Genomic DNA, 26,264 nt, shown 5'->3' on the forward strand with positions numbered 1-26,264 from the left:
ATATCCCAATAAGCTTTGTTTACTCATTTTTTCTCTTTCACACCCACTCTCACTCAGAGTGACAGGTGGTGATGAAGACTAAGTAATAATACCCCCCACTCACAAAAAACAAATCAATGTAAATATTTTTATTAAAATAGCTTTCCCCCACAAAATCTGTAAAAGATTCTGAGATGTATGTGATGTATAATGCTATCACTACCTTTTGCCCAGTATCACACTACAACAAAGCAAGTAAGCATTTCCCATAGTTCCATCCTCTTTTCTCGGTATGTTCCAGACCATGAGCTAATGAGGTGGTCTCTACTGTGCAGCACGATCATGATAAAACAAGAAATAACTAGCGTCCGTAATAAATCACTGCAAAGAGGTGCCTGTTCAAAAACATACATCAGTCAGCATAGTGTCAGTGAGTTATCGCACTCAAAACTGCGCGGCCTGGAAATACAAAAAACAATGCGAAGGTTTCAGCTTTCTCTGAAATAACAAATGTGTGAGGAAACCAAAGTGCGTGGCGAGGTTTCTGGGAGAGGCTCAGTCCTGTCGTTTCTGGGGAACGTCTGAAAAGCAAGCGTGACAGTTCTCAACTACAGCTGCTTAAAAAAAAAAAAAAAAAAAAAACCCACTCAAGAAAATGTTCAATTTTTTTAAGGGAAAATGACCCCTTGTGTACAATGGCTGACGGAGGCCTAGAGACCTCCAGTATCCCAGCATCCCTGAGAAGCCCCGTTCTTTAGTTGTGCCTCGGTCGGCTCTTCTTCATGCGGGCGGCTTTGGGTTTGGGAATATACTGATTATTGGCCTGGTGCTCCAGTTCCTTACTGAAGTACTGGATGGTTTTGTTCAGCCCCTCCTCCAACGGCACCTACAGTTACACACACACACACACACACACACACACACACACACACACACACACACACACACACACACACACACACACACACACACACACACACACACACACACACACACACACACACACACACACGTAACAGGTGTTACATTACACATCCTCCAGGTACACGCACACGTAACAAAGGAGTTCTGCAAGACCTTTATGTGGGGCAGGTGATACTTTTCTACAGTATTAATTAGCTAATCTAACTCATAAGTGAAACAGTTAGTCATGAATGGGTCAGAGGAGAGAGAGTCAAGCTCCTACCCCCCCCCCCCCCAAGGATTTGTCTTCTCTCCCAGAGTCCTGTTTCACTGACTCGGCTGTGAGAGTTTGGGAGTTTGAGTTTGTGTGGCGGGAAGTGCTCACCACAGGCTCCCAGCCCAGAAGCATCTTGGCCTTTCGGATGTCTGGCCTGCGTCTCTGGGGGTCATCCTGGGCCTCTGGCAGAAACTGGATGTGGCTGCGGCTCACTGGGGGGGCAGTTTGAAATGAGCCCTTTACTCTCAAACACAGACATGGCACGAGGAGAGAAATACGAGGGGTGGAGGGGCTGTTTATATGGCCTGACTTGCTGCTTACCAACAAGACTTTTAATCATTTGAGCAAATTCCAATATGGTGTGTTCCTCAGGGTTTCCCTGAAAGTAGAGGGGAGGATTGGAGAGATTTGATCAATAACATGATCAATAACAGACGGCAGCAAAGAAATTTACCCTCAGGACCTCACGCTTAATGTGCAGTCAAAGGGGCAACAATATTGCATGGACAAACAGACTTAAAACGGTTGAGGAACAAAAGATCAACCAGGGACTTTGAACTAGAAGAGAACTGCAGTGTAATAATAACTAACCAAACACACACACTCACCAGGTTGACAGGACTGCTGATATTACTGTTCATCAGGGCCACGAGGCCGTTCACCAGATCACTGCAGGGGTAGAAGAAGAGAAAACGATCCAGTGGGTTATTGTGCATCTCACACACACACACACACACACACACACACACACACACACACACACACACACACACGCGTTATAAAGCCAGAGTCGTTGGTAATTTGCTAATTTGGCTGCGCAAGTGTGTAAGCTCTTCTACAGCAGTCCACTCATCCAGACTCGAAAATTAATGCAGAAAAAAACAAAACGAAACCACGCGTTGTTATTCACAAACATGGGTCTAATAAACCGTAGTGCACCGGTAACCTTGGGAAGCAGGGAACAGGGAAGCAGCAGCTGCTCGGAGGGGGCACCTTTATCTCCAAGCTAGAAAGTTCTCAACGTCAAGCTCAACTCTCCTGCAGCAAACGGCAAGTAAACAGAAAACCTGTGCCATCGGAAGCTGCAGTGCAGTCACGGCGTACAGTTTGACAAAAGAAGTGTTCAGAGAATACAGCCCAGCGATCCTGCCAGTGTTTAGGGCATAACCTGCTACAAAACAACATTATTTACAGACTTAAGAGTAAAATTTTGCACTAGAATAATTTGTACCCCCAAAACCTCAACAAAAATTCAAAAATCTGAAGCATCATGATTCTGTCTTCGGGGAAGAACACAAATGGGTACACATGACCTAGGATTGCCAAGTAGCCGTTGGCATTCAGAGACTCATGCGGTGGTATTAGTTGTCCAAGATCGTGCCAGGAAAACATCGCCCAAACACGTACACGGCTGCCGTCTGTGACGTCCTGGGCCAGCTCATTCCCACTGCTCCTGTATGACAGGGGACCAGCACTTACATTCCCACAGTATGGCTCACGGATCACCTTCTCTGTGCCGACATCTACACCATCATGGCATGTGAGCACAGATACTGCACTGCAGCCAGAGTCTCTCATATAGGGGGAAAAAAAGGTGCTTTAGTCAAAAAAAACAGGGGCTGTGTTTAGCAGGTGCCGCATCCTGCATTCAAGGTTACAGAGGTCCCCATTCCTGTCTGGAGGCCCCGCCCCCTGGAGCTGCAGATGAACGTCTGCATGGCTGAGAGTACGGAGCTTCCGGCAGCCAATGATTGCTCTGATCTTTTCAGACCCTCAGCACAAACACCTCTGTGGACGGAAGGCTTGATTAAAAAAAAGTTATAAGGTCGTCTGCACACGATGCTCACAACTAAACTTGTCTGGAAAACCTGTCCCTGTGCTTGGTTTCATGGACGTTGGCTAGCATGGCTGTGGAACTGGGTGAGTTGGTGAGACAGAGAAAGAGAGAGAAGAGTCAGCATAAAGTACAACTAGAGAAGGTCTCATGACATTAATTTTTACCATCATCAGGCTAACAGGCTCCAGCTAGCACATCGAGATGGGTCCACAGTCCAGTAATAAACTAATAACTTCCCCTCAACCAAAGCAAGGTATTGTCAGGTTATGGTGCAAATACAGTCATCTTCTATATAAAAAGAGCCATTCTGCCTCTGAAAAGCTTTTTTCTACAATTACTTGAGAGCATGATTAATTCCATCAAAGATGATTAATCCCATCAAAGCTGTGGAACGACTGGGCCTGGCAACAGCCCTCGGAGGATCAGAGCAAACACGGAGCATTTTGGGTAAACACAGGACTAAATCAACATAACTTCAGCTGATTGTCAAAACACGCCCCATGTGCACAACAGCCTTGTGCAGCTCAGATGCAACAAAAAGGTTTCTTTTATTCTGTTAGATATGCAAATCTATTAAATATGCATTCAGAAGGTGAAACTGTCGTATCGTTTGCATGCAACACACACACACACACACACACACACACACACACACACACACACACACACACACACACACACACACACACACACAGTAAAATTGCCTTCCCAGAGTGCAGACATCTTAAGCATAGTCTTAAGTATGCTCATTTTCAAACTAAATGTTTGACAGATTTTGTGCAGGTGGGTTTCTGTTACTGCAGAGACCAGCAGTTACAGCTGTAACTAAAAACTCAAGTAGACTGCAGCATTACCAGAAGAGAGAGGGATTAAGAAGGAGGAAGATGGACAAATTGCACAAGCATGCGCGAGTGTCTGGCTCCTGTCTGTGCAGGCACTACAAACTTGCGTAAAGAAAATCTATTAGCGTTGTGTCAGAATGAATTTTGCCTTGTGTGTACAGTGGATAAAGGGATGAGCGCACACACAAACACACACACAGGCCTACCTCACATACTGGAACGCTCTGGTCTGAGATCCTGTGCCATACACCTAAAGCAGAGAACATCAAAACTGCTTCACCACGCACGTGCTCCAGCCGCAACGCAAACGCTGCGATATATTATTCTTTTTTGTCTCTGAGAAACGTTTACTTCCGCCGTGTGCAGTGGTCCGTTAGTGAACCGGGACGCCGGCGCGAAGTCCTCACCGTGAGCGGCTCGCCCTGGAGCGCCTGCAGGATGAAGTTGCTGACCACGCGGCCGTCATTCATGTGCATGCGGGACCCGAACGTGTTGAAGATCCGCGCCACTCGCACCTCCACCCCCTCCTGGAAGACAGACCGGACCGTCACATTCCTAAAACATTCTAATCCTAGAAATAGCGTCCATCACTCCACAAGTTGGTAACTGGATAAATGAAGCAGGCAAAATTCCCATGACAATGTCAGATTCCAAGATTAAAAAAAAAAAAAAAAAAAAAAAAAAAAGCCACGTCAGCACACCGTCACCACAAATATATTTCAGAGAGACATACTGGCGTCATCTTGACACTCAGAGATAGAGATTTTAAAGGGACTCACAATGGCAGGCCACTTCCTTTAGATTCACTATACTGGAGAACGTTACCACTGGACAGTGAGTCAGGACTGTGGTTTTTAACAGAGTGATGACTGCAGTGACTATTGTGAATGTCATTACATGCCACAGAGGGCAATGTAAAATTCCAACCCAACAGACCGTGTGGTATCAAGACAAACACGTCATTTCAGCATCTGTTTGTTTGTTTGCTTGCTTACACACCTGTTCAAACAGAGAGGGCTTTAGACATGGAGGCGTCCAGACCTGTGGAGGCTAGAGTCCCTCACACCCGCATTAGGCTCTTCTAGTAAAAACCAAGAATTCTTCTCAGCCTTTATGACAACTGTGAGCCATACAGCTACGGTCCTCAGTCAGCGTTGGCATTCAGACCATCCAGGAAGGTTCACCTGGGCATTGACCATCCATCCAGTGTCATGGTCGTGTGTCAGATATGAAATGTATTTACAGTCCTGACATGTACTGGGGCAGTGACAGTAGTGACAATTCAGCCTGCTTCCTTCAGAGAGATGACGTTAAGTGCACCGTCTCATCAGCTAGTGCAATAATTTTAGTAATGTTCACTATTGGGTCATGCCCGACATCTCTTCAGACTGACCATCTAAATAAGGCTTGTGTTTGTATAAAAGGGAGGCCTTGGTTTGCTTAAACAAGCCTGTGTTGTTGTCATTATTCAGCTGTGAGGAATCTTATGGCCAATCCATTCAGGCTGCAGACCTGATGACTGCTTAGGATTTACTGTTGAAGGGAGATGGAATTTATAGTCCTGACATGTACAGGGGCAGTGACAGTCCAGCCTAGGCTGAATTCAGGCAGGCTGTAGTGTTGACTACAGGACTGGGTCTACTGCTTCTGTCTGACCGTAGACACAAGCCGAAGGGAGGGACAACTGGGCAAGCATGAAGTACTTAACAGATGAAGATGTTAAGACATAACCTCAGATTATACACAACAAGTTTTTATAAGTGTGTGTGTGTGTGGTTAAACAGAGATGACAGGCTTATGACAGGGAGGCCCGAGATGTGTACCACATTCCACTAATTAGGTGCCAGCAGGAGGGAACTCGGGGCCTGGAAGGTGACACAGCTGCACTTTCCATATTGGCTTATGGCTCCAGAACATTCACTAATGTGATGGACACAGACAGGAGGTCAGAGACAGGGGGAGGAGAGAGAGATGAATAGATGTAGTGATAAAGAAAACTAGAAAAACGCACACTACGATGGAATTACCTGCACAGCTGCAATAAGAAATTTAGTTGCGTTGTAGAATTTGTCCTAATAAAACTGTATGGTGAATAAATTAAAAAAAAGAACCCAGGACTGAGCCCTGAAGGAATCGGCATGTTACATTTCATCCGATTCATAAATACCGATCCTGACAAATTAACTCCTGCTATCTAAATAAAATTCAAAACCACGTAAAGACCATTCCTGATAGTCCTACACATGTTTTCAACCTGTCTAGAAATACTACACTATTTACAGCGTCAAATACAGTCAGTATTCAGATGAACATCATTTAGTAGATCTGTGATGAGGGTATTCTCAGTACTACAGTGGAGTCACAAACCTGACTGAAAATTTGTTGAGATGGTTATTTACATGCTGCTTTTAGAATCTAGAGAGCTCATTATGTAGAAGAAAATCTAAAAATAATCAGAGGGGACCTAACCCTTAACAAAAATGCTAAAAACTGAGACCTTTAGCAACGACTAGACTCAGAGAGCAGCTGACCTTGGGAGTGTGTGGCTTCTCTGATATGGTGTAAAGACCAAAAAGTATCAAATGGAGCAGAAAGTTCTTTGGTATCATTTTCCCTGTAATCATCTATATGGATGTTAAAATCACCTCTTCTGATGACAGTCATAATCAGTGGACATAAATGTAAAGACATCAGTGAACTTTTCACTGCAATTTGAAGGTCTGTGAATTATTCAAATAGGATTCCAGAAGCACATTCCAGTATAAAACAGGTATTCAAAAGAACGAACTGCAGAGGAATGTCTGTGAATAAAGCAGCTACCGCGCTGCCCTTCATCCAGCTGAAGCTCGGAGAGGCTGTCTCATTGAGAACAGCTGCACTACTGCCTTCTGCTTGCCATGCTTCAGTAAGACACTAAATCTCATTTGCATGAGCGTATTAGGTCATTTGCGAGAAGACACTGGTTAGCCAGAGACCTGGCGTTAGCCCGAGATCCTTTATGCTGGTAGCAGAACCCCCTGTGTGGTCTGGGACCCAATGTGCTACAGATATCAGTTTAGACTTGTTCATTGTGCATGCTGAAAAAGGCTGATTGCATCCACTACTGATCAAAACAGGAATGAGTGGATCTTATTGGCCTGCTGGGTCTTGGATTGTTGTCAAAAGAGCTGTTAGTATAATCTGTACTAAAGCAGGGATCTGGAGCGGTTATCAGTAGTGCTGACTGAACATACTGAGCTCTGTGTTGTCTGGGAGATGAAGGACAAGGCTGCATCTGATGATACAGGAGTGGCTGGGCAGGTTTTTCAGTCTAAGGAGGATGAAGAGGACGGGGGGGGGGGGTGTCCTGCAAATTTTGTATTTTTTATTATTTATTTATTTATTTTAAACATTTTTTTAAAAGTAAAACCTTTGGGTTAGCTGTGATGGGCAGAGACAACGTAGCCCCCCACATATGCCAGTTTCTCCATATTCTCCTAAAAGTCTCCTACAATGTGGAGGAGATGGGGGTGCATGTTGAGGAACCTGGTGGTGTTTGCAGTGACCCTGGTGGAGATTCTGATGGAGGCTCTTGTGAACAATGGGTGATAAAAAAAAAAAGTCGTCCTCAAGAATTTTCACTATAGCTCTGTTAAGACTGACAACATGGGGGCTAAAAAAAGCATCCGTGACTCCAGAACAGATTGAAATTGTCATTGTAATCCAGTCCTTTTGAATCCTACAGGTCTGACCGAGCTGCAAGCTGAGATTGAGGAGGGGGAACAAACTCACAACTCTGTCTGGAAGATGTCCACTAATGAACGGCATGTCAGTCTTTCCCATATATAACGTGACCGCGTGTTTGGTGGTGAGAGGGAGTGTGAGGAAACGTCTTGTTTAGCTCACAGACTGTCACACCGGGGAGGCACCACGTTAGCACTGATGCGCTGCCAACGTCCCTGACAGTGCAGTCACCCACGGGCGGAGAGCTCAGAGTAGCGTTTCCCCTTAGAGAGCTGTGGCACTGCCATCCTGCTCGCTACATGTCACTTCTATTTTCGTTTTCATCATGAGCATAACTTCAGCTATTGATGTTAATAAACCAGTGAGCGGAGAGAAATCAGAAAATGAGGGAGTGTCCTGCAACTGTTCCGCACCTGATGGTGTCCGAGATCTCTGCCAGTTTAAAGTTTTGAAATGCAAGATGATGATCAGTTGCAGTCAGCCTGCAGGATCAGGCAGCCTCTACAGAGTTCTAGGCTCTTCTCAACTTTATAGCTCTAGCTGAAAGATCAACACACTTTTGTCTAAAACAACAGATCAGGGTTAAATGAAAGCCAAACAAAAAAACCCCAAAACCTTTCAGACGTATTGTGTTGTTTTGTCCCATTTATCCCCTAGTAGCACAAAACCTTTCAAAATCATCAGGAGAAGCTGCCTTCTCCTGCTTCAGTTACTTTACTCTACTGGCCAGAGCCCTGATTCATAAATGGGGTTGGGGGCACTGAACATAACCTCTGCTCGAGGGGCCGTGTTCGTTAGCACCCAAATCTGCTGCCAAGTTGAGGCGTGGACCTTATATACCCTCAAACACCAATCAATCAAACAGCTCACTGCTGCACAAAGACAGATGAGCTACTGACCTTCAGTAATCGGTGTTTGATTCTTTTTTTTGGTTGTAAACTGACTCACAGTGCAATTTGCCCTTCCCTTACATCCTTCTTAGAAATTATGGATTACTGAAAAACGATGATTAATAAAGACGAAAGAAACAACGCAGTAAAAAAGAGAGAGTGTCGCAGCTGGGTAGTCACAGGCGGCCTCAAGAAATGGCGCTTGGGGCTGTGGGACTTTCAGCTTACCTGTTTCATGTAGGCGTAACACATGGTCTCGGCCACGCGCTTGCCTTCGTCGTAGCAAGCCCTCGGGCCGATGGGGTTCACGTGGCCCCAGTAGTCTTCATTCTGAGGATGCACCTCCGGGTCTGAAGACACACATGCACGCACGCACGCATGAACACACGTGTAGCTGCAGCGTGTACAGCTTACGCAAAGCTGTGGGTTTCACGTCAGCCCTGCCGGTCGCTCTGTCTGGTGCGACCAGGTTTACCAGGCGTTCCGATGTTTTTAGCAAGCAGCGGTAACTGCTACATGTTGTCAGCACACCTCACACTGTTGGAACTGCTGGAATAGTTTAATAGTCTGTTTATGGATTTCATCTGTCAAGGAGGAACTGCAATGTTTACTTTGTAAACCCTCTTTAAAAAAAAAGTGTGCAACTTGCAAAAATACAGAACGCTCAGCCAGCAGTCAAATCTGACAGTGATTGACAACTCGAGAAACCCATTCCATCTTTTAAGAGGCGTATCGAATAATTGCTACAGATTGGTCTGGTGCTTCGTGTAATCTCTGGTGACAAGAGACTAATTATGGAATCTTAGTGAATGTAATAACTGCAGCTGGGATTAAGGGAGATGTTTAACAGCCACTCAGATCATCCCTTCATCCTGCCAGCTTCGTTTTCCAGTTTAGATTTTTATATAGAATAAATACAATGCACAATAAATACAAGATGAATGCACAAAAGATATGATTAAATCACACACACACACCATAATAGTTCAACAGAAGAAACAACATTTCAGTAATTATTAAAAGATGTACTCTGTACCATGTACTCTGTCGATCTTTACCAATGGCCAACTTTGTCAACCTTTATCCAAATTCTTTTTCACAGATTTGTGAGCTGATGTAGATGAAATGGGTCTAAGAACAACTCCGCTCTTCTAATCAACCTTCAAATAATTGTGGTATTACTTTTTTGCCAAAAACTCAGTTTGCAAGCAACAAGGTTAAAACATTCATTTCAATATGTACAAATTAATTCACAACTAATTAACATTCTATGACTACTTATAACCAAGCTTTGATCAAACTCAATTTCTCTGAACAGTCACTGGACAGAACCAACCATTACAACTAAACTACAAATACCCACCCACCGTGCTGCAGAACTACAACGCCCAATGTACAGCTGAACTACAACTACCACCATACTACTTGGCTCTTAATGCTTTCATACCAAAACTTCTTTGCATTCATTAGCAGTAGATTCACAACAAATGAGAGAAAAAGGAAAAATGATCAAATAACAATGCTGAAACATGTAGAAGTCTGAGGTAACGTGGATGAGGTAACTCTTGAAAGAGTCCAGCAGATCTGGGTTTGAGCCAATAAGAGAAACAAGTCGGCCAGCATGCTTGGGTAGGTATAATCGGAGCCTCGTACAGGCACCTAGCAACGGCAGTTAGTGAAAATAAAAACATTAAATTGCTCAGTCCAGGTTTCCTCAGCCAATCTGGGAAAATTCTGGATGGCTTCCAGAGCACTGAGGGCAGACGGCAGGAAACGGACTGCGCTGGTCCTAGAGTGTACAACTCCCATGTTCCTGCATCTCTCCAGAATGGCTGACACCCAGTACACTGAGCGTTTCAGCCAGGAAGGGTGACTGTCCACAGCAGCTTACTACCAGCTTGGCTTAACTGTAGTTTACAATCATCACTAATTTACCGTCCACCCTACTGGACACGGAGAAAACCAGTCTCACTGGAGTTTGGTTGCCGGGTAACAGACAGTGCTTATTGCAACACACTTTGTTGCTATCCTCACAGAGCACAGGGTGGGGGGCACGCCCCTTACCTCCATACACCTCCGACGTAGATGCCAGAAGCAGCCGTGCACCCACTCGCTTGGCCAGACCTGCGGGTGGAGAGGAAGAGAAAGTCAGCTCGGCTGTGGCAGCTCCACAGAAAAGCCCACCCAGTTCAGCTCGACATCGCAGTTGGGCAGGTGGGAGATCAGAAGTGCCAGTCCAGGAAGCGACCGAACACCAGACAGACAATGACGATCGGCGTTCAGTTCATTTTAGTCAAATCCTGATGAGTTTCCAGTGGCCTGTGGACTCTCTTGGAAAGCCCAAGAACACTGTGATAGAAATGACCAGACTGCTATATGCACACTGCATTCACATTGCTATATGACACATTGTTCTAGATGGCACATACACTCCAGGCGTGCGACTGTACTGTAAGGAAACCCAACCTTCCAATACAACGATAACACAAAGTCCTGGACAGTCATGCATAAAATCAGGAAATTCAGCTTTTCAGAAAACTCACTGGCTAGGATGGTTATAGTAGTATGTGACTGATTTAAGGTTCTCACAAACATCTGTGGACATTTTCAAAGACATTTCATATCACTGAAAATTGCTGCTTTATAATTCTAGCCAACATGGAAAGTACATACAAAAAACAGTCCATGTTAGTAGACAGATGAAATGAATCCATAGTGGGTCTTTAAAGAGAAACACATTTACGTGACAATCTCACTAAGTGTTAAAGGGTTACAGAGACGTCGCCACTTTAATACTGAGAAATGAACACCACCACGACCTCTCGGAGTGAGCAACCAACACACTGCCCAACAGGGAAAGAGGAACCGCACGCGGCCCCTGTCCCGAAGCACGACTTACCCAGCATGTTCAGGGTGCCAATAGTGTTGGTCTTCAGGGTTTTGATGGGATTGTACATGTAATTAGGTGGAGATGCAGGAGAGGCCAAGTGATAGATCTGGTCCACTGAAGGGGAGAGAGAGAAGTTTTTACATAAAATAAACTACACCGAGTGTAGCACTGTATAAGACTTATAACAGATCTTCTCTTTACATGTTGGAACACAAACTCACATTTACACATATAACAGCACACATATACAATAATAATTAAAACTGAAATAAGAGGAACTTGTTTAAAATAGTCAACAAACCCCAAATAAAAACAGACCAACTGTCATTTGTTATGCCAAAGTTGATCCCACTAACGTATGCACCCAAAGAAAGTAACTAGACCCTAGACTGCCTTGGGGTGCACACCATTACAAAAGTGAAGGAACACACCCGTCTCTCATCAAGCACTCAGTGTCTATCTGGCTCTTTTTTGTCTGGTGCAGGATGCCAGGAGGACATGTTGCGCAATCGACAACACTGAAGCAACATTCTGCCTGATGCAACCGGATACAAGCAGCAGATTTAAGGAGGTGAAAGAGAACGCCGTTCTGCTTCCAGAGGTTTTGCAGAGATGCAAGGACATCGAGGTTGCTCCAAGTAACACCACCAAAAAAAAAAAAAAAAAAAAACCAACAAAAAAAGCAAACCATTTGTTCTTTAGTCTTGGGTACATTATCCTCCATTTGGTTTTTAAACTATATGCATTTCTTTTGGTTTATTTAAAAGGATAGTCAGGGGTAAAACCAGAAATTATATTAAATGTGAATAATACACCAGAAAAGACAGGTTTCCAGTGTACCTGATGAACCATGGGGGTAATGAATCGTGAGATATTACTGTGTGTTAGTAATGTAGCAACTGGCTTCTGAACACACTAAAGTTGGCTGCATTTCATTAGGAAGGCAAATGTAGAAGGCAATAATTAATAATCAATACAATAATCAGTTTGAGAACTACTGAAAGTACAATCTAGAGTTTCAGCACCATTGATTTTCAGGAAGGACAAAGTTGCACACTGTACACTCGCAAACAAGTTATTTTGTTTGTTAGTTGACCATTTTTCATCTTAAAATGAGAGTGCAAAATGCAAACGTCCCAAATAAAACAAACAAATACCAAAGAAAGTGTGAAGTATCCAATCAGACAGCATAAATATAGTATTCAGAGAAAAAGGAGCAAATTGAGGACTGACTTTGACGAGCGTGGACCTGGAGAACACTAATCCCTTAAAGGGACGGAGACCTGGCAACCCGCTCACCTTCTATGTAGAGCGGTTCCACCACATCGTGGTTGATGAGCTCAAAGTTCTCGTGGCCGATCCAGTGCTCCACGTTGCGTTTGCGGCCAGTGAAGAAGTTGTCAACCACAGTGACCTCGTGGCCGTCCATCATCAGTTTATCGGTCAGGTGGGAGCCCACGAAGCCAGCACCTCCGGTGATCTGGAGCCAAACAGGGGACAGCCATTATAAGCCCACTTTAAAAGAAAAAACAAACACTTTAAAAAGCTACGTTACTCTGCTGCACACCTAATCACGACCCTAACCTTTAAAGATTTAGCAACTTCCCACATAAGCCTTGTTAAGCAACTGCCCACAGACCCAGACCCAAGGTTTTCGAGCCAACCCTGCTGAGAAGTGGCTGTTTTCACTAATTAAGGCTGGTTTCTCAGTCGAAGACGTGTGTGGTTTTAGTGAAAGGACTGGGGCTCTACAGGGAAGTGGTGAGATCCTGCCAACATCGGGCTGTGGGTACAACAGACCCGTCTTCAAACTACGCCACCCACCTGACTTTAAACACTCGCCCACCCACATGGTGCGCGCCAAGTTACCCATGTCAAACCAGTGTGCAGAAAATAACCACTGGATCCTGGGACTCGGTTACGGCTTCCAGAAAGATTTAGAATGCCGTCTGATCACCGGTTCACCCTCCCTCACAGCGCTGCCCTTTTCAAATAAGTCAGTCATGTAGTTCGAGGAGATAAGACGATTATACGGAGAAGCAGCAAAAGTGAACGGCTAGCCGTTAAATAGCTGCTAACGAAAGGGTGTCATGCGTCGTCAGCTGAGTGTCTAGAGTTAAATCTGTCAACACCACGTCTGCCGTGAAAGAGAGACTGGCTACAGGCACATCCTAAACATGCAAGCGAATCTCTGACCATTGCTCTGATAACGCAAATGGTACAATGGCTATAGGAGAGAGCGCTGTAGTCTCACCAAGATTCTCTTCCGATCTTTCTCAGACAGGAACTTCACAGGCGGGTACTTTTGAGTCAGACTGGAAATAAAAGAAAACTGGAATTAAATTCATTCATCGTGGAGTGCAACGTAACAGCAATCTCTTCTAACCACTTGGTCCCTTAAACCTCTTCATGCACAAGACGTAATTAGCCTGAAGAGTTTAGGTGTGTTTCTAACCCAATCAGCAGACAGCTTGTGAAAGTACACGAAGCCGACGTGTCCATGGCTGCCGGGACCTTAACGAACCAGGATGGAAACCTTTCCCCCACAGTAATGCTTTGAGAGAAAGCTTTCACTGTGAACAACCCTAATTGTGTTTAATGAACAACTGCAGGCTCAGAATAGAACAGCCGGCAAGCTGCTGTACTCGGTTAACACTGGCCTCACAGACAAATGAATAATTAAATAAGTCGAGGCTTTAGAAATGATAATTAAATGATCATCAGGGGATGAGGTGCTGGTCCATGCTGGTGTCTTAAGGATTCTAGTGCCAGCTTTCCTCACTCAAGCTTGTAAACACAGAGCACATCTCTATATCTGCTGGACTGCAGCTCTGGGAAACAAGGGAGCAGTTGCAGACACGCATGGGTCGAGGTGTACGTGCGGGGATCGGAGGTCAGAAACGGCTGTCCCTTTTCCCTCTCCTGCTTGGAGACGGTACAGTGTGCCGGACGCATAAACCTGATGCCAGATGCTTCTGGGATGCAGGGAACTGGCATTTGCTCCGACCTTTAGCCATCCCTCCTGGCGGTTTAAAGGGACAAACTGCGTGACGTGTGCCCAGGCATAAAGCTTCTTTGCTGGGCACGACCGTGTGACCTCTTGGGCCTGGAGGTCTGGTGCTTTTAATTTATTAGGGGGTCAAATGGCCTGAAGTGTGCCCATACAAGTAATCAGCTCGGACTCATTACTCCACATGTGGTCTGGCAGATGTCCCTTGGAGCAGACTGGGACCAGCTCAAAAAGGTTCAGGTCCCCCCCCAAAATCAATATTTTATTGTGTGTTCCATCTGGAGGCCTTCATCCTCACCGAGAGGCTTCACCTCTCTGAAGGGGAGTCTGTGAGATGGTGAGGGGGATGGGTTTACGCCGAATGAGGTTTTAGAAATAACCGGCGAGGACAGGAAGCGGTGGGATGCTGAACCTGTCTGTCTGTGTGCGTGCGTGTGTGAGCTCCCTCCCTAGGTCCCCCGTTCACCTGTGGCACCATCCGTTTACATGCCTGACGTAATCTGAGTGAACTCGGAAAGGCCACACTCGCTTTGGAACACGAGCGTGGAAATCCAGTGGAGGCGATTTTATCCGGCTAGCAGTAGGGATCTTGCACTCGAAAATGGGTTAGGGATATTTCCATTCAGTTTGAACTAGATGAGCTCCCACCCATCGGAGCACATTTCACACTCCGGCAGCAGGCTACCGCTCAACAGCAGTTTTTCCAAAACACAGAGCGGACACGCGAGAGAACGCCGCGTCTCAGCTGATGCACGGGAGCGTAAAGGTTCTGAAAGGAGAGACAGATGACAACAGAGAGCTGCGGGAACACTGGGAACCATACCTCAGCTCCAGATCCCGAATCTTCACCCTCAGCGGCGCCACAGCCTGCGACCAGGGAAAAGGAGAAAGAACACCAAGTCAACCCCCCCCCACAAGTCCGCAAACTAGCTGACGGACAGGACAGAGGCTGGGGCAGGAGAACAAAATAAAAACAAACAAACAAACAAGACTAAATGTTATAATTATCCAGGAGTGATAGTTTCAGGGTTGGGGTGCTTCCCTGACATTTCCTACCGTAGTCTTGCTTTAATACCAAACAAACAGACACGGTCACAAATGTCATCTTGTCTAAAGCTAGTTTGGCCTTGCCCACGATACGCATACAAAACGCTTTCAACCTCAAGGTCAGAGAGATATGAGGGAAAGACGTAAACGATATGAATCTCGTCGGAGGCTTTAACGTGTGGGCGAGACCGATTAATACATTAGTGCGTCACCCGCGGCTACACTAGATGACTGGAAGCCTGCATCAAAACGCAGTCAGTATGCAGTAAACACGTCAGATTTGGAAGACCATCATTAAACACCGAGGCAGGTGTCCCTTCTTCTGTCTTTCCTTATCTAAAAGCACTTATTTCTCCTTAAAATAGGATGTTGTAAAAATAGGTCAGGCAACAAGAGGGTTGGCTGCAGGACTTTCATGGCAAGCTTATTTCAGCAGTTACTGAAAAGGTCAGAAGTAGTTGGAGTCATTTATGGAGAACACCACTGTGGCTAAGAACTAATTATGAGGAAACGACCTATTAGACTTGTGAACACAGATATGGTTATAAATTCTATTTCATATGCAGTAGTCATTGAATTGTGCCCTCAGGTTCAGACAAACGTGTCCGGGTCAAAGCAAAACAGAACAACTGGTGCATCGTGGGTCCAGAACGGGCCGCGCCGCGCAGGGGCAGTGCACTCTCACCAACCTCCTCTATCCTCTGCTCGATTTTCATCTCTCCATGCTCCTGGATGGACCTGTGGGCAAGTGAACGGGCAAAGGAGGGTCTGGGAATGAAACGCACATGCAAGTTCACCCGCACAGAGCTCCAACAGGCATTTGGTGGAGTCATGCGTGTGTTTCAGAGGCTAGAGTCACAGGCGCACTGTTGTACCAGGCTGCCTCACTTACACACACTGACATACTGTGAATAGTATTTACACATCTCTGTAGCATACTATGTACACATTGTCCCTGTATATAATTCTAGTCAGTATTCATCATTAAATAAACACAGTGAATTACTACATCACATACATCATGTCTTTTTTGCATTCATCTTATACACTATTGTATTTATTATTACCTGGTCACTGTTTTATGTCCGATATGTGCAGCGTGCTGTGCTATATAGAACTACAGAACTATTTCTATGAAAACAAGCCTAACAGAGTTGTTCATTAGCAATGTGCAAATAAACTGCAATGAAGCTACCACAAGAGTTGCTTGCTAACCCCAGCGTATGGTCATTACTTCCACTGGAAAACAAACAAAAACTCCACTTCAAGATAAACATATACATGAACTCAGACAGATCTGCAAACCTGCGTCAAGTGGATTAAAACCGTGAAATTAGCTGCAAGCCGAAAAAAATTGAAATTTTTTTACCTCATATTAGTGTAGGTTCCCCAGACAGCTGAAACGAGAGGATGGGAGAAAACAAGACAATGTCAGTAAGAAGTTAAGGATGCAGCACAAACAGGCAAACTGACCTCCAGCGTTTCACACTGTATGGCAACTCGCCCATCGATCCGGCCGAGAGAGGAGAAGTGGAGCAGAAAACGAACGCATGGGGAACAGAGAGACGATTTCTAACAATTCCCAGCATCCCCTCTGCCTGGGTCCGTCTTTCTCTCTCAAACACATTTTGGTGTTATTTAGGAAGTAAAATGGCAAATTAATCTTTAACCGTGCCATCTGACAATTGGTTCATGAGCTTTTTTGAAAGCGTCTGTGATTCATACAGCGTCTATCAAAACTAACCCTAATTTAATGTATTTAAGTGCCATATTACATTTTGGGTTTTAAATAAAAGATTTCCTGAAATTCAAAAACAAATAAGTACATTTAAGAATTATTTTTAAATTATGTTTTTTTGCATGATCTTTTTTTTCACTCATCCGTTAGTAAATGGAGACATTAAATATTATTTTGAATAACTGGTGTAGCGATGCTAAGTGGCTGTTGATATGAATAGCAAACATAAAAAATTGAGAAATATAAACCAGGTAAAACAAACAAAAACAAAAACAAACAAACAAACAAAAAACCCACACACAACACACCAAAACACAATTTGCCACTTGCTACTTTCTCTAACCTTTCCGGTGCACTCAGTGGGCCTCAACATCTGTGTGAAAGCAGTAACATACCGTTAACTAACCTGTATTTCGCAGAGCACAGAGTGGTTTATTACTTGCTCAGTGTACAAAAGTATATATTTTTTAATTCATTCATTCATTCATTCATTCATTCATATAGTATATTTGTTCATTCATTCATTCGATCGAAATGCAATTGTATGTAACGTAACTTACTTCCGTCCGTTTTCTAGTTATAATGCCTGGCTGCTGCATAGCCAAAATGTAAAATCTGACGTGTCTGTCAATAAACACGATTAATCGCTCCGGTACAATTCAACAATCTCCCGTAGTTATCGATCTAGCCACTGTCAGCTAACCTTCCGTATAATACCGGCGTCAGGACTGCCTGAGCTCCCGAGTCACGCACTAAAGAACCTAGTATTTATCTACTTAATATACTTTTGGCTTGATAGATGTTTTGCACATATTTCGTGCAGTGCATGATGGGGAATATCGTGGATATGGATTAAATGAAGCTTTGGTGCAAATGATTTGCACTGATGATTTTTAGTGATCGTTTCAGCCCTAGCTGTTTGTCCTGTGGCCAGATATGTGCGTTTCTCTCACAAATCATTACACAAGACCATATGATCCAACAAAGAAAAATTATTTTGGTAAAACAAGTGCGGGCCGATCTTTAATCTCATCACATCAAGCAAGGAATGAAGGTATATTTAAGGTTCTAGGACATTCTAGATCTGAGGATGAACCGCCCTAACCCTAAAGCAATGCCCACGTGCTCGAATACACATTTGAATACGGAATAGAGTGCAATCACTTCTTATAAATATGGACCATCAAAGCAGACATCAGAAATAAGTATGACTACCCAACAGACATGAACTGTGTGCATATTTCATGGCTTATTTTCTTGTGATTTTCCCATGAATACAACCAGCATATGTTAAAACCATCTTAAAGCAAGACAAATGAACTCTTTTCCAGCAGAGAGGTTATCTATGCTAGTTATATTCATGGTAACCCCTTTCCTTGGAGTATTGAATTATGTGTATTAGGTGTCCAAAACTTTATCTGGGCGAGTGGGGGATCTATAATATAAAACAATTAACACTGCCACAATGAAATATTAGAAATAAACATCAACAAAATAAAATACAAGATTTTTGGTGTGTTTTTCAACGGAAAGCATATGCAGATGTTAGGAAGTCGGTGCGCCTCCAACTGGGCCCTTTTGATTCACAAAACTCTTTCAACACGGTAATGACTTGCAATGCAAAGCTACATCTGTCCTCTTACAGGAGGAGTGGAGCAGTCCCATCCTCAACACAACTCAAGCAGGGTTGGATTACTTCAACAAGGGAAAACAAACAGTCAAAAGAAGAAGCTGTGAAAGAATTTGCTTCAGTTCCAATGTTTGCACAGTGCATCCGGGGATAGATAGTTCTGGTTTAGAATGTAAATACCCTCACCAGGGTTTGGCTTCAACAACTGATTAGCTAAAGTCTGGGGATTTTATTGCTCCATCACACCTACATTTACATTTATACCTACTAAACCTGTTAATTAATGGATTAATTGAAAGTGAGCCGGGAAAAACACCAAACTGTGCTGGACCCTGAGCGCTGACCAGCAAAGCCTGCTGTGTGAAACAGAATCATGGCAGGACTTTTACTTTGCGAATTTGGCTTTTTACATCTGAGTGCACTCCAATCACTTATCACCTTCCACACAAATATAGCCTTGAGGCTTTGGAATATACACAACACTTTCAGCAGTGCAGGCTCCCTATATGAAGACATTATTTGCATCACTACTGAAAGTAAACCATTTAGTTTGCATCTGTGCCCACCAGTAACATCGACAACCAGATGAAGTAAAAGTCCTGTCCTGCTGTTTTAACTGCACTCAACAGCATTATCCATGTGACCAGCAGGGCCCTGGTATCAAACAAAGGGGACAACAGCAGATGTGCCACCTCCTGTGAAACAGGCAACTACTGCATATGAAATACTGCGGCAATGGTGCCTGGAACCAGGCCAGATGAGAGAACAAACACCAATCCAGCGGCAACAGCACCTGGGGCAGATCGACGGCCTGACGGGAGACAAACAGCTTGGCTGCTGATCAACACTGAGCACGTGTGAAGCCAGACGAGCTCCAGGGCGTCAACACTCCGGAAGGCTGCTGTCAGCCTCAACTCGTCTACTACTGTACACAGATGCTTGGACACTAACGAAGGCCACCTGAGGAACACCAAACACCAAATTCTCAAAACCTGACTGTGCGGGAAGCAGAACCGCTCCCTGTACTCACATCTATGCCCTTCCATGTCTAAAGACAAGCGGTCGTGGCAGAAAGATAGCAGCCTACAGCAACACATGAAGACATTATTTTTTCATGATTTGTTTTTTATTAAACAAACAGATAACTAATCTGGTGTGCCAATAGGAATCAGGAATGCAAGCTTGCTACATAATGTAATGCTCTCCCAAAGCTGATATGCCAAATATTCAATTAATATACTCAATTAACTTATTTAATATGGTTACAGTTGACCATATTACATGAAACCATATTTAACCTCAGGGTTAGCTGAAAAAGGTCTAATTATCGTGTAGACTGAGAGAACTATCTTCATATTAAATGTAAACCAATTACAAGGCAAACTCCTTGCACATTAGCAACACACCAGCTAAATCCTTAACATACATATCTGGGCACTAGTGTGCCCAACCCTAAACCGTAGGCCAAGCCCCATGTTAAATTAGCCAAGCAAAAGCACAACATAATGGAAATACAAATTGCCAGTCAGTTAAACTTGTCTGGTAGGTGGCAGTGGCCTAAAATGACTAAGCTGCTCTGGATATTCTGCACCCCGGTCGACCTGGTTACACTTGCTGAGTAGCCCAGTGCTGCTTCAGTCAGAATGGAGACCACAACCTACAAAAACAGCAGAAGGGATCTCAAACAACACAGTTTCACAAGCAGGGTTAACAAGAAAAAAGGGAAAAAAAAGCAATCTATACATCTCAGTAAAGCAGGCTTACTGCTTAAATTGAAATGAACACAAGCAGAGATATTAGCCAAGCTAGAAAGAATCTGAAGATTTGACTAGGGGGTTTATTATGGTTTCATAACTCTGGAAGAGACTGTGGAGGCCTACTCTATACTCATTACTGCCTCCTCTTATATAAGTGACTACTGATCAAGACTTGTGTGTTTTACACCACCGCAGTCTTAGTTTATTGCTCATGTCCCATTACTGCACATTCTCTGCTTGTTGGCAGGCCTCACCGAAAACAGAAAAGGTATACGCTGAACTCCCTGAACAAATACTGTGGTTTACCAAAGTACGTATTAAACAAAGAGAAGAGAAAAAAACACCCCCCCACCAAAAAACAAAAACACACAGTTCTTCCAATAATGTAGGCACAAAATGCCTGATCACAAACTAATTACATGTTCGATGAGGATTATTGAGATTTCAAACATGTATTTATACATGGCTTTATCTAGACTGGACAGGAATACTTGTCCCAGTAAAAGCAAGTCTAACAGGTTCAGACTCATTTTTTTCAGACTGTATACAGGCTAGACCTTAATGAAGTATGGATGGAACAGCTGGAAAACTTAATATAGTATTGTCTCACCAAACATTCAGTGTGCTAGGTTACACATGACCAAAGTTTAGCGATATACTGCCTTTGCCTCGTGTGCCCTGCTCACACAGAAGCACTGCAGTACATCACCTAACAGGTACACAGGTACTCTTGGACCACCTATACTTCAAATATTACTTAAAAGTAACAGATGGATACAATGGGTAAAGGATATGAAAGATGTCCCTGTCTGTACCCTCTATACATAGGCGCTACATATACATTATATATATATATATATATATATATATATATATATATATATATATATATATATACATACATACACACACAGAGAGAGAGAGAGAGAGAGAGAGAGAGAGAGAGAGAGAGAGAGAGAGAGAATCAGAAATGTGGATCAGGACCTTAATAAAGTTCATTCCAAAGGTGAGAATAATTATTTAAGTGGGGTCTACTCACAGACAATGTATGCGATTAGCGCGAGCGCCACGAGCAGCTTCATAATTCTTCGGTTAACGGCGCTGATCAGCACGGGTATCCGCATCCCGCTCCTTTATCACCAGTTCATCATTTAAACGGGGAGTGAAGACGCTCCAGTAAGGCGGCGTTGCTCAAACTCCACGTAAATCTTTAACCTCCTCTCGAAAAACAGAACGGGAGTTTGACACCCCGATCTCCACAACCGGCTAGGACATGATACGTGAACCGAGTCGATTAACTAGTTAGCTGTCCTGCAGACCTACAGCCAGTCGGTTAGCTGTCCTGCAGACCTACAGCCAGTCGGTTAGCTGTCCTGCAGACCTACAGCCAGTCGGTTAGCTGTCCTGCAGACCTACAGCCAGTCGGTTAGCTGTCCTGCAGACCTACAGCCAGTCGGTTAGCTGTCCTGCAGACCTACAGCCAGTCGGTTAGCTGTCCTGCAGACCTACAGCCAGTCGGTTAGCTGTCCTGCAGACACACTTTCATCTGCGCGACTGAGTTTTAATTTTTGAATCCCAGGTGAAGCGCGCCAACGCAGGCTTCTGAGGCGAGGCAGGCGAAGCTAACCAGTTAGCCAGCCAGCTAGCCTAGTTAATGTCCTCGCAACGCAGCACTTAGCTCAGCTTTGTGGAAAATTAACTTGAAACATTACAGGTCAGTAAAAGAGGCGCCCTCCCCGGAGCCAAGAAGAAGTCCTGCGTAGTGCTAGGGTTAGTCAGGTTAGCCAGGTTAGCTCGCCTCAGTGAAGACGTTACTGGCGTTACAACAGTTCCGTTTTCTTTTTCCTTCTCGATGCGGAGATCAGCTCGGTCCCTCGCTCTGCTACGGAAGGCCCGGTTTACCGGCTATTAATAACTGAAATAAGAGCGCAACGGCGTCTGTTAATAACTGAAATAAGAGCAACAGCTTTAGCTCGTGAGGCGGGCCGTACACAACACCAGCGAGTTCGGCTATCGATTAAGTACCCTGCCGCGATAGCAGAAATGACAGCGTCGCGACTACACCGGCGGCCAGAACTCGTGATAATAAACCTCTGAAACCAGAACCTCTAAAGTCTTAAATCAAGATCAGGCACATACGATGTGTTCCCCCCACGCCACTACTCGCCTCAGTTATTTCTGTTTACATACATAACTGAATTTACTAAGGGGACATTAATCGAGTGCAGATGTATCCACCATGATAACAGAGCTTTATTCATAGAGCTCAGACTGCACAGCAGGGCACCACCTAGGCTTCGTTCCTCCAGAGCTCAGACTGCACGGCAGGGCACCACCTAGGCTTCGTTCCTCCAGAGCTCAGACTGCACGGCAGGGCACCACCTAGGCTTCGTTCCTCCAGAGCTCAGACTGCACGGCAGGGCACCACCTAGGCTTCGTTCCTCCAGAGCTCAGACTGCACGGCAGGGCACCACCTAGGCTTCGTTCCTCCAGAGCTCAGACTGCACGGCAGGGCACCACCTAGGCTTCGTTCCTCCAGAGCTCAGACTGCACGGCAGGGCACCACCTAGGCTTCGTTCCTCCAGAGCTCAGACTGCACGGCAGGGCACCACCTAGGCTTCGTTCCTCCAGAGCTCAGACTGCACGGCAGGGCACCACCTAGGCTTCGTTCCTCCAGAGCTCAGACTGCACGGCAGGGCACCACCTAGGCTTCGTTCCTCCAGAGCTCAGACTGCACGGCAGGGCACCACCTAGGCTTCGTTCCTCCAGAGCTCAGACTGCACGGCAGGGCACCACCTAGGCTTCGTTCCTCCAGAGCTCAGACTGCACGGCAGGGCACCACCTAGGCTTAGTTCCTCCAGAGCTCAGACTGCACGGCAGTGCACCACCTAGGCTTCGTTCCTCCAGAGCTCAGACTGCACGGCAGGGCACCACATAGGCTTCATTCTTCCAGTAGTTTTCCATCAGACGCGATTTCCTCTTGTTTCTCACTATGTGGTTAAAGCAGCCAGTGCCTCAGTGTCTGTACTCCTTTTACACTTATAGACAGCTGGCATATTAAGTTAGGCTACTAGATTAGTACATTTAATTTTGCACAAGCGAGCCTAGGTCACTTATGAATCAATAAAGGCTTAACTGCCTCGAGAGAAGAGAAAAACGAAGAAAATGCAGCGGTTTTCACGTGAGCTGCTGTTTTGCCTGTAGATGGTAGTTATGAAAAATCACATATTTTACACATTCTGAAACGTGTAAAAATCTTCATCTCTACTTTGCCAGTACAGCCACATATGTCTGTGTAGGCAGTTGGGGAACTCTCATACAAAAACATAGGTAGCGATGGAGATTAAAAAGCACAAGTGTTTTTAGCCTATCCACAAGGCTATTACCACATCTCTCCATCTTGTAACTAATTCCTTTAGCCACAATGTGGGATCAGTGTAGGTCAAAGGGTTATTTTTAGCACTAGGATACAACAGAGACTGTTAAACAGCAACCACACATCCTGCCAAACACACTGGCCATCATTTTTATAAACAAACTCAGACGTGTTCAGGGGGAGGGTGTAAAAGTATCAGTTCTTGTGACAGATTTAAGATCCAGAGCAACCATACGAAGAAAAAGCCAGTTTTTGCGCCGCAATGACTGACATGCATAAGGGTTTAATGACAGACTCTAAACAGGACAAGGATATGGGGCATATTCCTCATCGCTTTTCTAAAAAGAAAACTTATTTAAAATTTGCTAGTTCACACAATATGCTATATGGAAAATAAAATCTAGAAGTATTGGTAAAGGAAAATAATGTATTAATAAGTCTTAATGTTGGCTATTTGGAGCTGTCTCCCATAACATTCAACTCTGTGTTTCATTGTGGGTGTATATGTGTGGTGTAGAATCAACTGAACACATCCAGTAGGACATACAAAATTAGAAACAGTATAGTGGGATTAAGGGTGTTTCAGATGAATCTTATGTCTTATACATGACGTGGTTGTAAATCTCAATCCATTTTTCACTACTAAGTAATGCTAATTTAATATGGATACATTGCTCCTCAAACATCACATAACCTTCAAAATAACAGGAGAGTTCACTCATTTTCCCATTATATGCAGTTCAGCATATTTAACATAGGCAAATTACACAATTCTCCCAAAAGGATGTTTATTACTTAGGCTGCAGATGAGAGAGCATGTACTGTAGATAGGTGAATTCGCAGTAAACCTGGTTTAGTTATGAGGGCAGAGGATACCTTCTGCATCTTTAATTTAGGACACATTTCCTGCTCGCCGGACACTGATATTACTATCCAATTAGAAAGTCATTCAAGCTTGTCCTTATAATAATTCATCAGCATGTGCAAGGATAAGATCAGATACTGCTTATCTAATGCAGAATCCAATTTAAATATTCACTGATGTAAAATATTACACTTTAACTTTAATCTTAACTAGAGTACACTGTATTGGAATCTTCTTCACACAAACACACACACACGCACACACATACTATACCTGGAGAAATCCTACCAGAGGCTGGAAAAGGCTGGATTGAAAGACAGCACAGAGGCACCAATCATAGCAGCAACAGAACAAGTGCTAGACATGAGAACAATAGCAGCTGGGATGTACCACGCCAGGCAGGACCCAAGATGCAGGCTGTGCAAAGATGCCCTGAGCCAATCCAGCTCACAACAGTGGGATGAAGATGCCGGCAGGTAGCCTGTACATGGAATGCCATAGTTTACTGGCATAGTGTACAGAAACATCTGTGCCTTGTATGGGCTGGAAGTTCCAAGGTCTAAGTGGGATACAACCCCAAAGGTGTTGGAGAATGACCGTGCAAAGGTCCCGTGGACCTTAAGACACAAGATGTTAATGACTAACCAACCAGACATAGTGGTAGTGGATAAACAACAGGGCCGTAACAATCCCGAGTGGCAGCAACATGGGGAAGAAGGAACATGAAAAGCTTGAGAAAGATCAAAAGGACTGAGAGCAGGAAAAGACGTGGCAGGTGAAGGCAACTGTGGTGCCCATGGTAACCGGAGCACTAGGGGCTGTGACCCGCAAACTGGGAGAAGTGTGTGTGTGTGTGTGTGTGTATACACACAGTTTGAAAAATGGTGTTGGCTACAGCATTGAAACTGATAGTAAACTGGCTTGTATCCATTGTTTGACTGCATAGATTGCATAAAGATTTAAGGTTTGTGTTTTAATAAATAACATTATTACTATCACAAAATCATCTCTAACTCTGCCTGCCATACACATCCCTGGATCAACAGACATCTCCTCGTGCACAGAGGGATTATGCCCATGAATCTCTGGAACAGAAAAACGGTCCATGTTATCCTGGTTGAAGGTATGCTACCCCATGATAAAGTGTTACTCTATGGACTTTACACGGAATTTAGATTAAAATTAGATACCTTTCCATAGAGATGTTTTGATCTCAGAGTAAGCTGTTACGATTGGTAATCGAGCACCTTTGGCCAAACAAAGAAAACAAATAAGAAATGCTGAAAAAACAAAAATAAGACTTCACCCAGTTATTAAAAAGATAATCAGCTGGCACTCGTGAGAGTGACCTCTAGTGGCGTGAATTGGTATATGACAAAAGTAAGGATAAGGAGACGAATGAGGGGCAGTGTTGTTTCATCCTAACAATTTGCATCATGTAATGAGAATTTTTCTTGGAGACATCAAAAAAAAAAAAATTGGAAAAAATATAAGAATGCT

The 26,264-nt window shown here is 44.3% G+C and overlaps 1 protein-coding gene across 2 annotated transcripts; it reads right to left on the reverse strand.

Annotated features, from left to right (window-relative positions):
• Positions 1 to 113: 113 nt before the first annotated feature.
• Positions 114 to 25,281, reverse strand: uxs1 (UDP-glucuronate decarboxylase 1). 2 transcript variants are annotated; one of them, XM_027022089.3, is made up of 15 exons: positions 25,038 to 25,281; positions 16,768 to 16,795; positions 16,088 to 16,136; positions 15,175 to 15,218; positions 13,596 to 13,656; positions 12,641 to 12,821; positions 11,351 to 11,455; positions 10,516 to 10,575; positions 8,680 to 8,801; positions 4,246 to 4,365; positions 4,045 to 4,088; positions 1,768 to 1,828; positions 1,481 to 1,538; positions 1,268 to 1,371; positions 114 to 865 (listed from the first exon to the last, which is right to left on the reverse strand). In XM_027022089.3, exons 2-15 carry the CDS (start codon positions 16,770 to 16,772, stop codon positions 734 to 736), a joined length of 1,146 nt encoding a protein of 381 aa, XP_026877890.1. In that variant the 5' UTR covers positions 16,773 to 16,795; positions 25,038 to 25,281; the 3' UTR covers positions 114 to 733. The 2 variants fall into 2 exon arrangements, with proteins under 2 accessions (XP_026877890.1, XP_026877889.1); XM_027022088.3 differs by lacking the exon at positions 25,038 to 25,281 and adding an exon at positions 21,563 to 22,629.
• Between the last annotated feature and the right edge of the window lie 983 nt (positions 25,282 to 26,264).

The sequence above is a fragment of the Electrophorus electricus genome, chromosome 9, assembly GCF_041902795.1.
Source record: "Electrophorus electricus isolate QZ-2024a chromosome 9, ASM4190279v1, whole genome shotgun sequence".
In the NCBI taxonomy this organism is placed as follows: domain Eukaryota; kingdom Metazoa; phylum Chordata; class Actinopteri; order Gymnotiformes; family Gymnotidae; genus Electrophorus; species Electrophorus electricus.

Coding starts and splice junctions, on each gene's coding strand:
- uxs1 (XM_027022088.3), bottom strand. CDS start 21,647: ATGCGGATACCCGTGCTGATCAGCGCCGTTAACCGAAGAATTATGAAG. Junction 16,137..16,767: donor GGAACCTACACTAATATGAG/GTAAAAAAATTT, acceptor ACTTGCCCACAG/GTCCATCCAGGAGCATGGAG. Junction 10,576..11,350: donor TGGCACCCTGAACATGCTGG/GTAAGTCGTGCT, acceptor CTCCACCCGCAG/GTCTGGCCAAGCGAGTGGGT.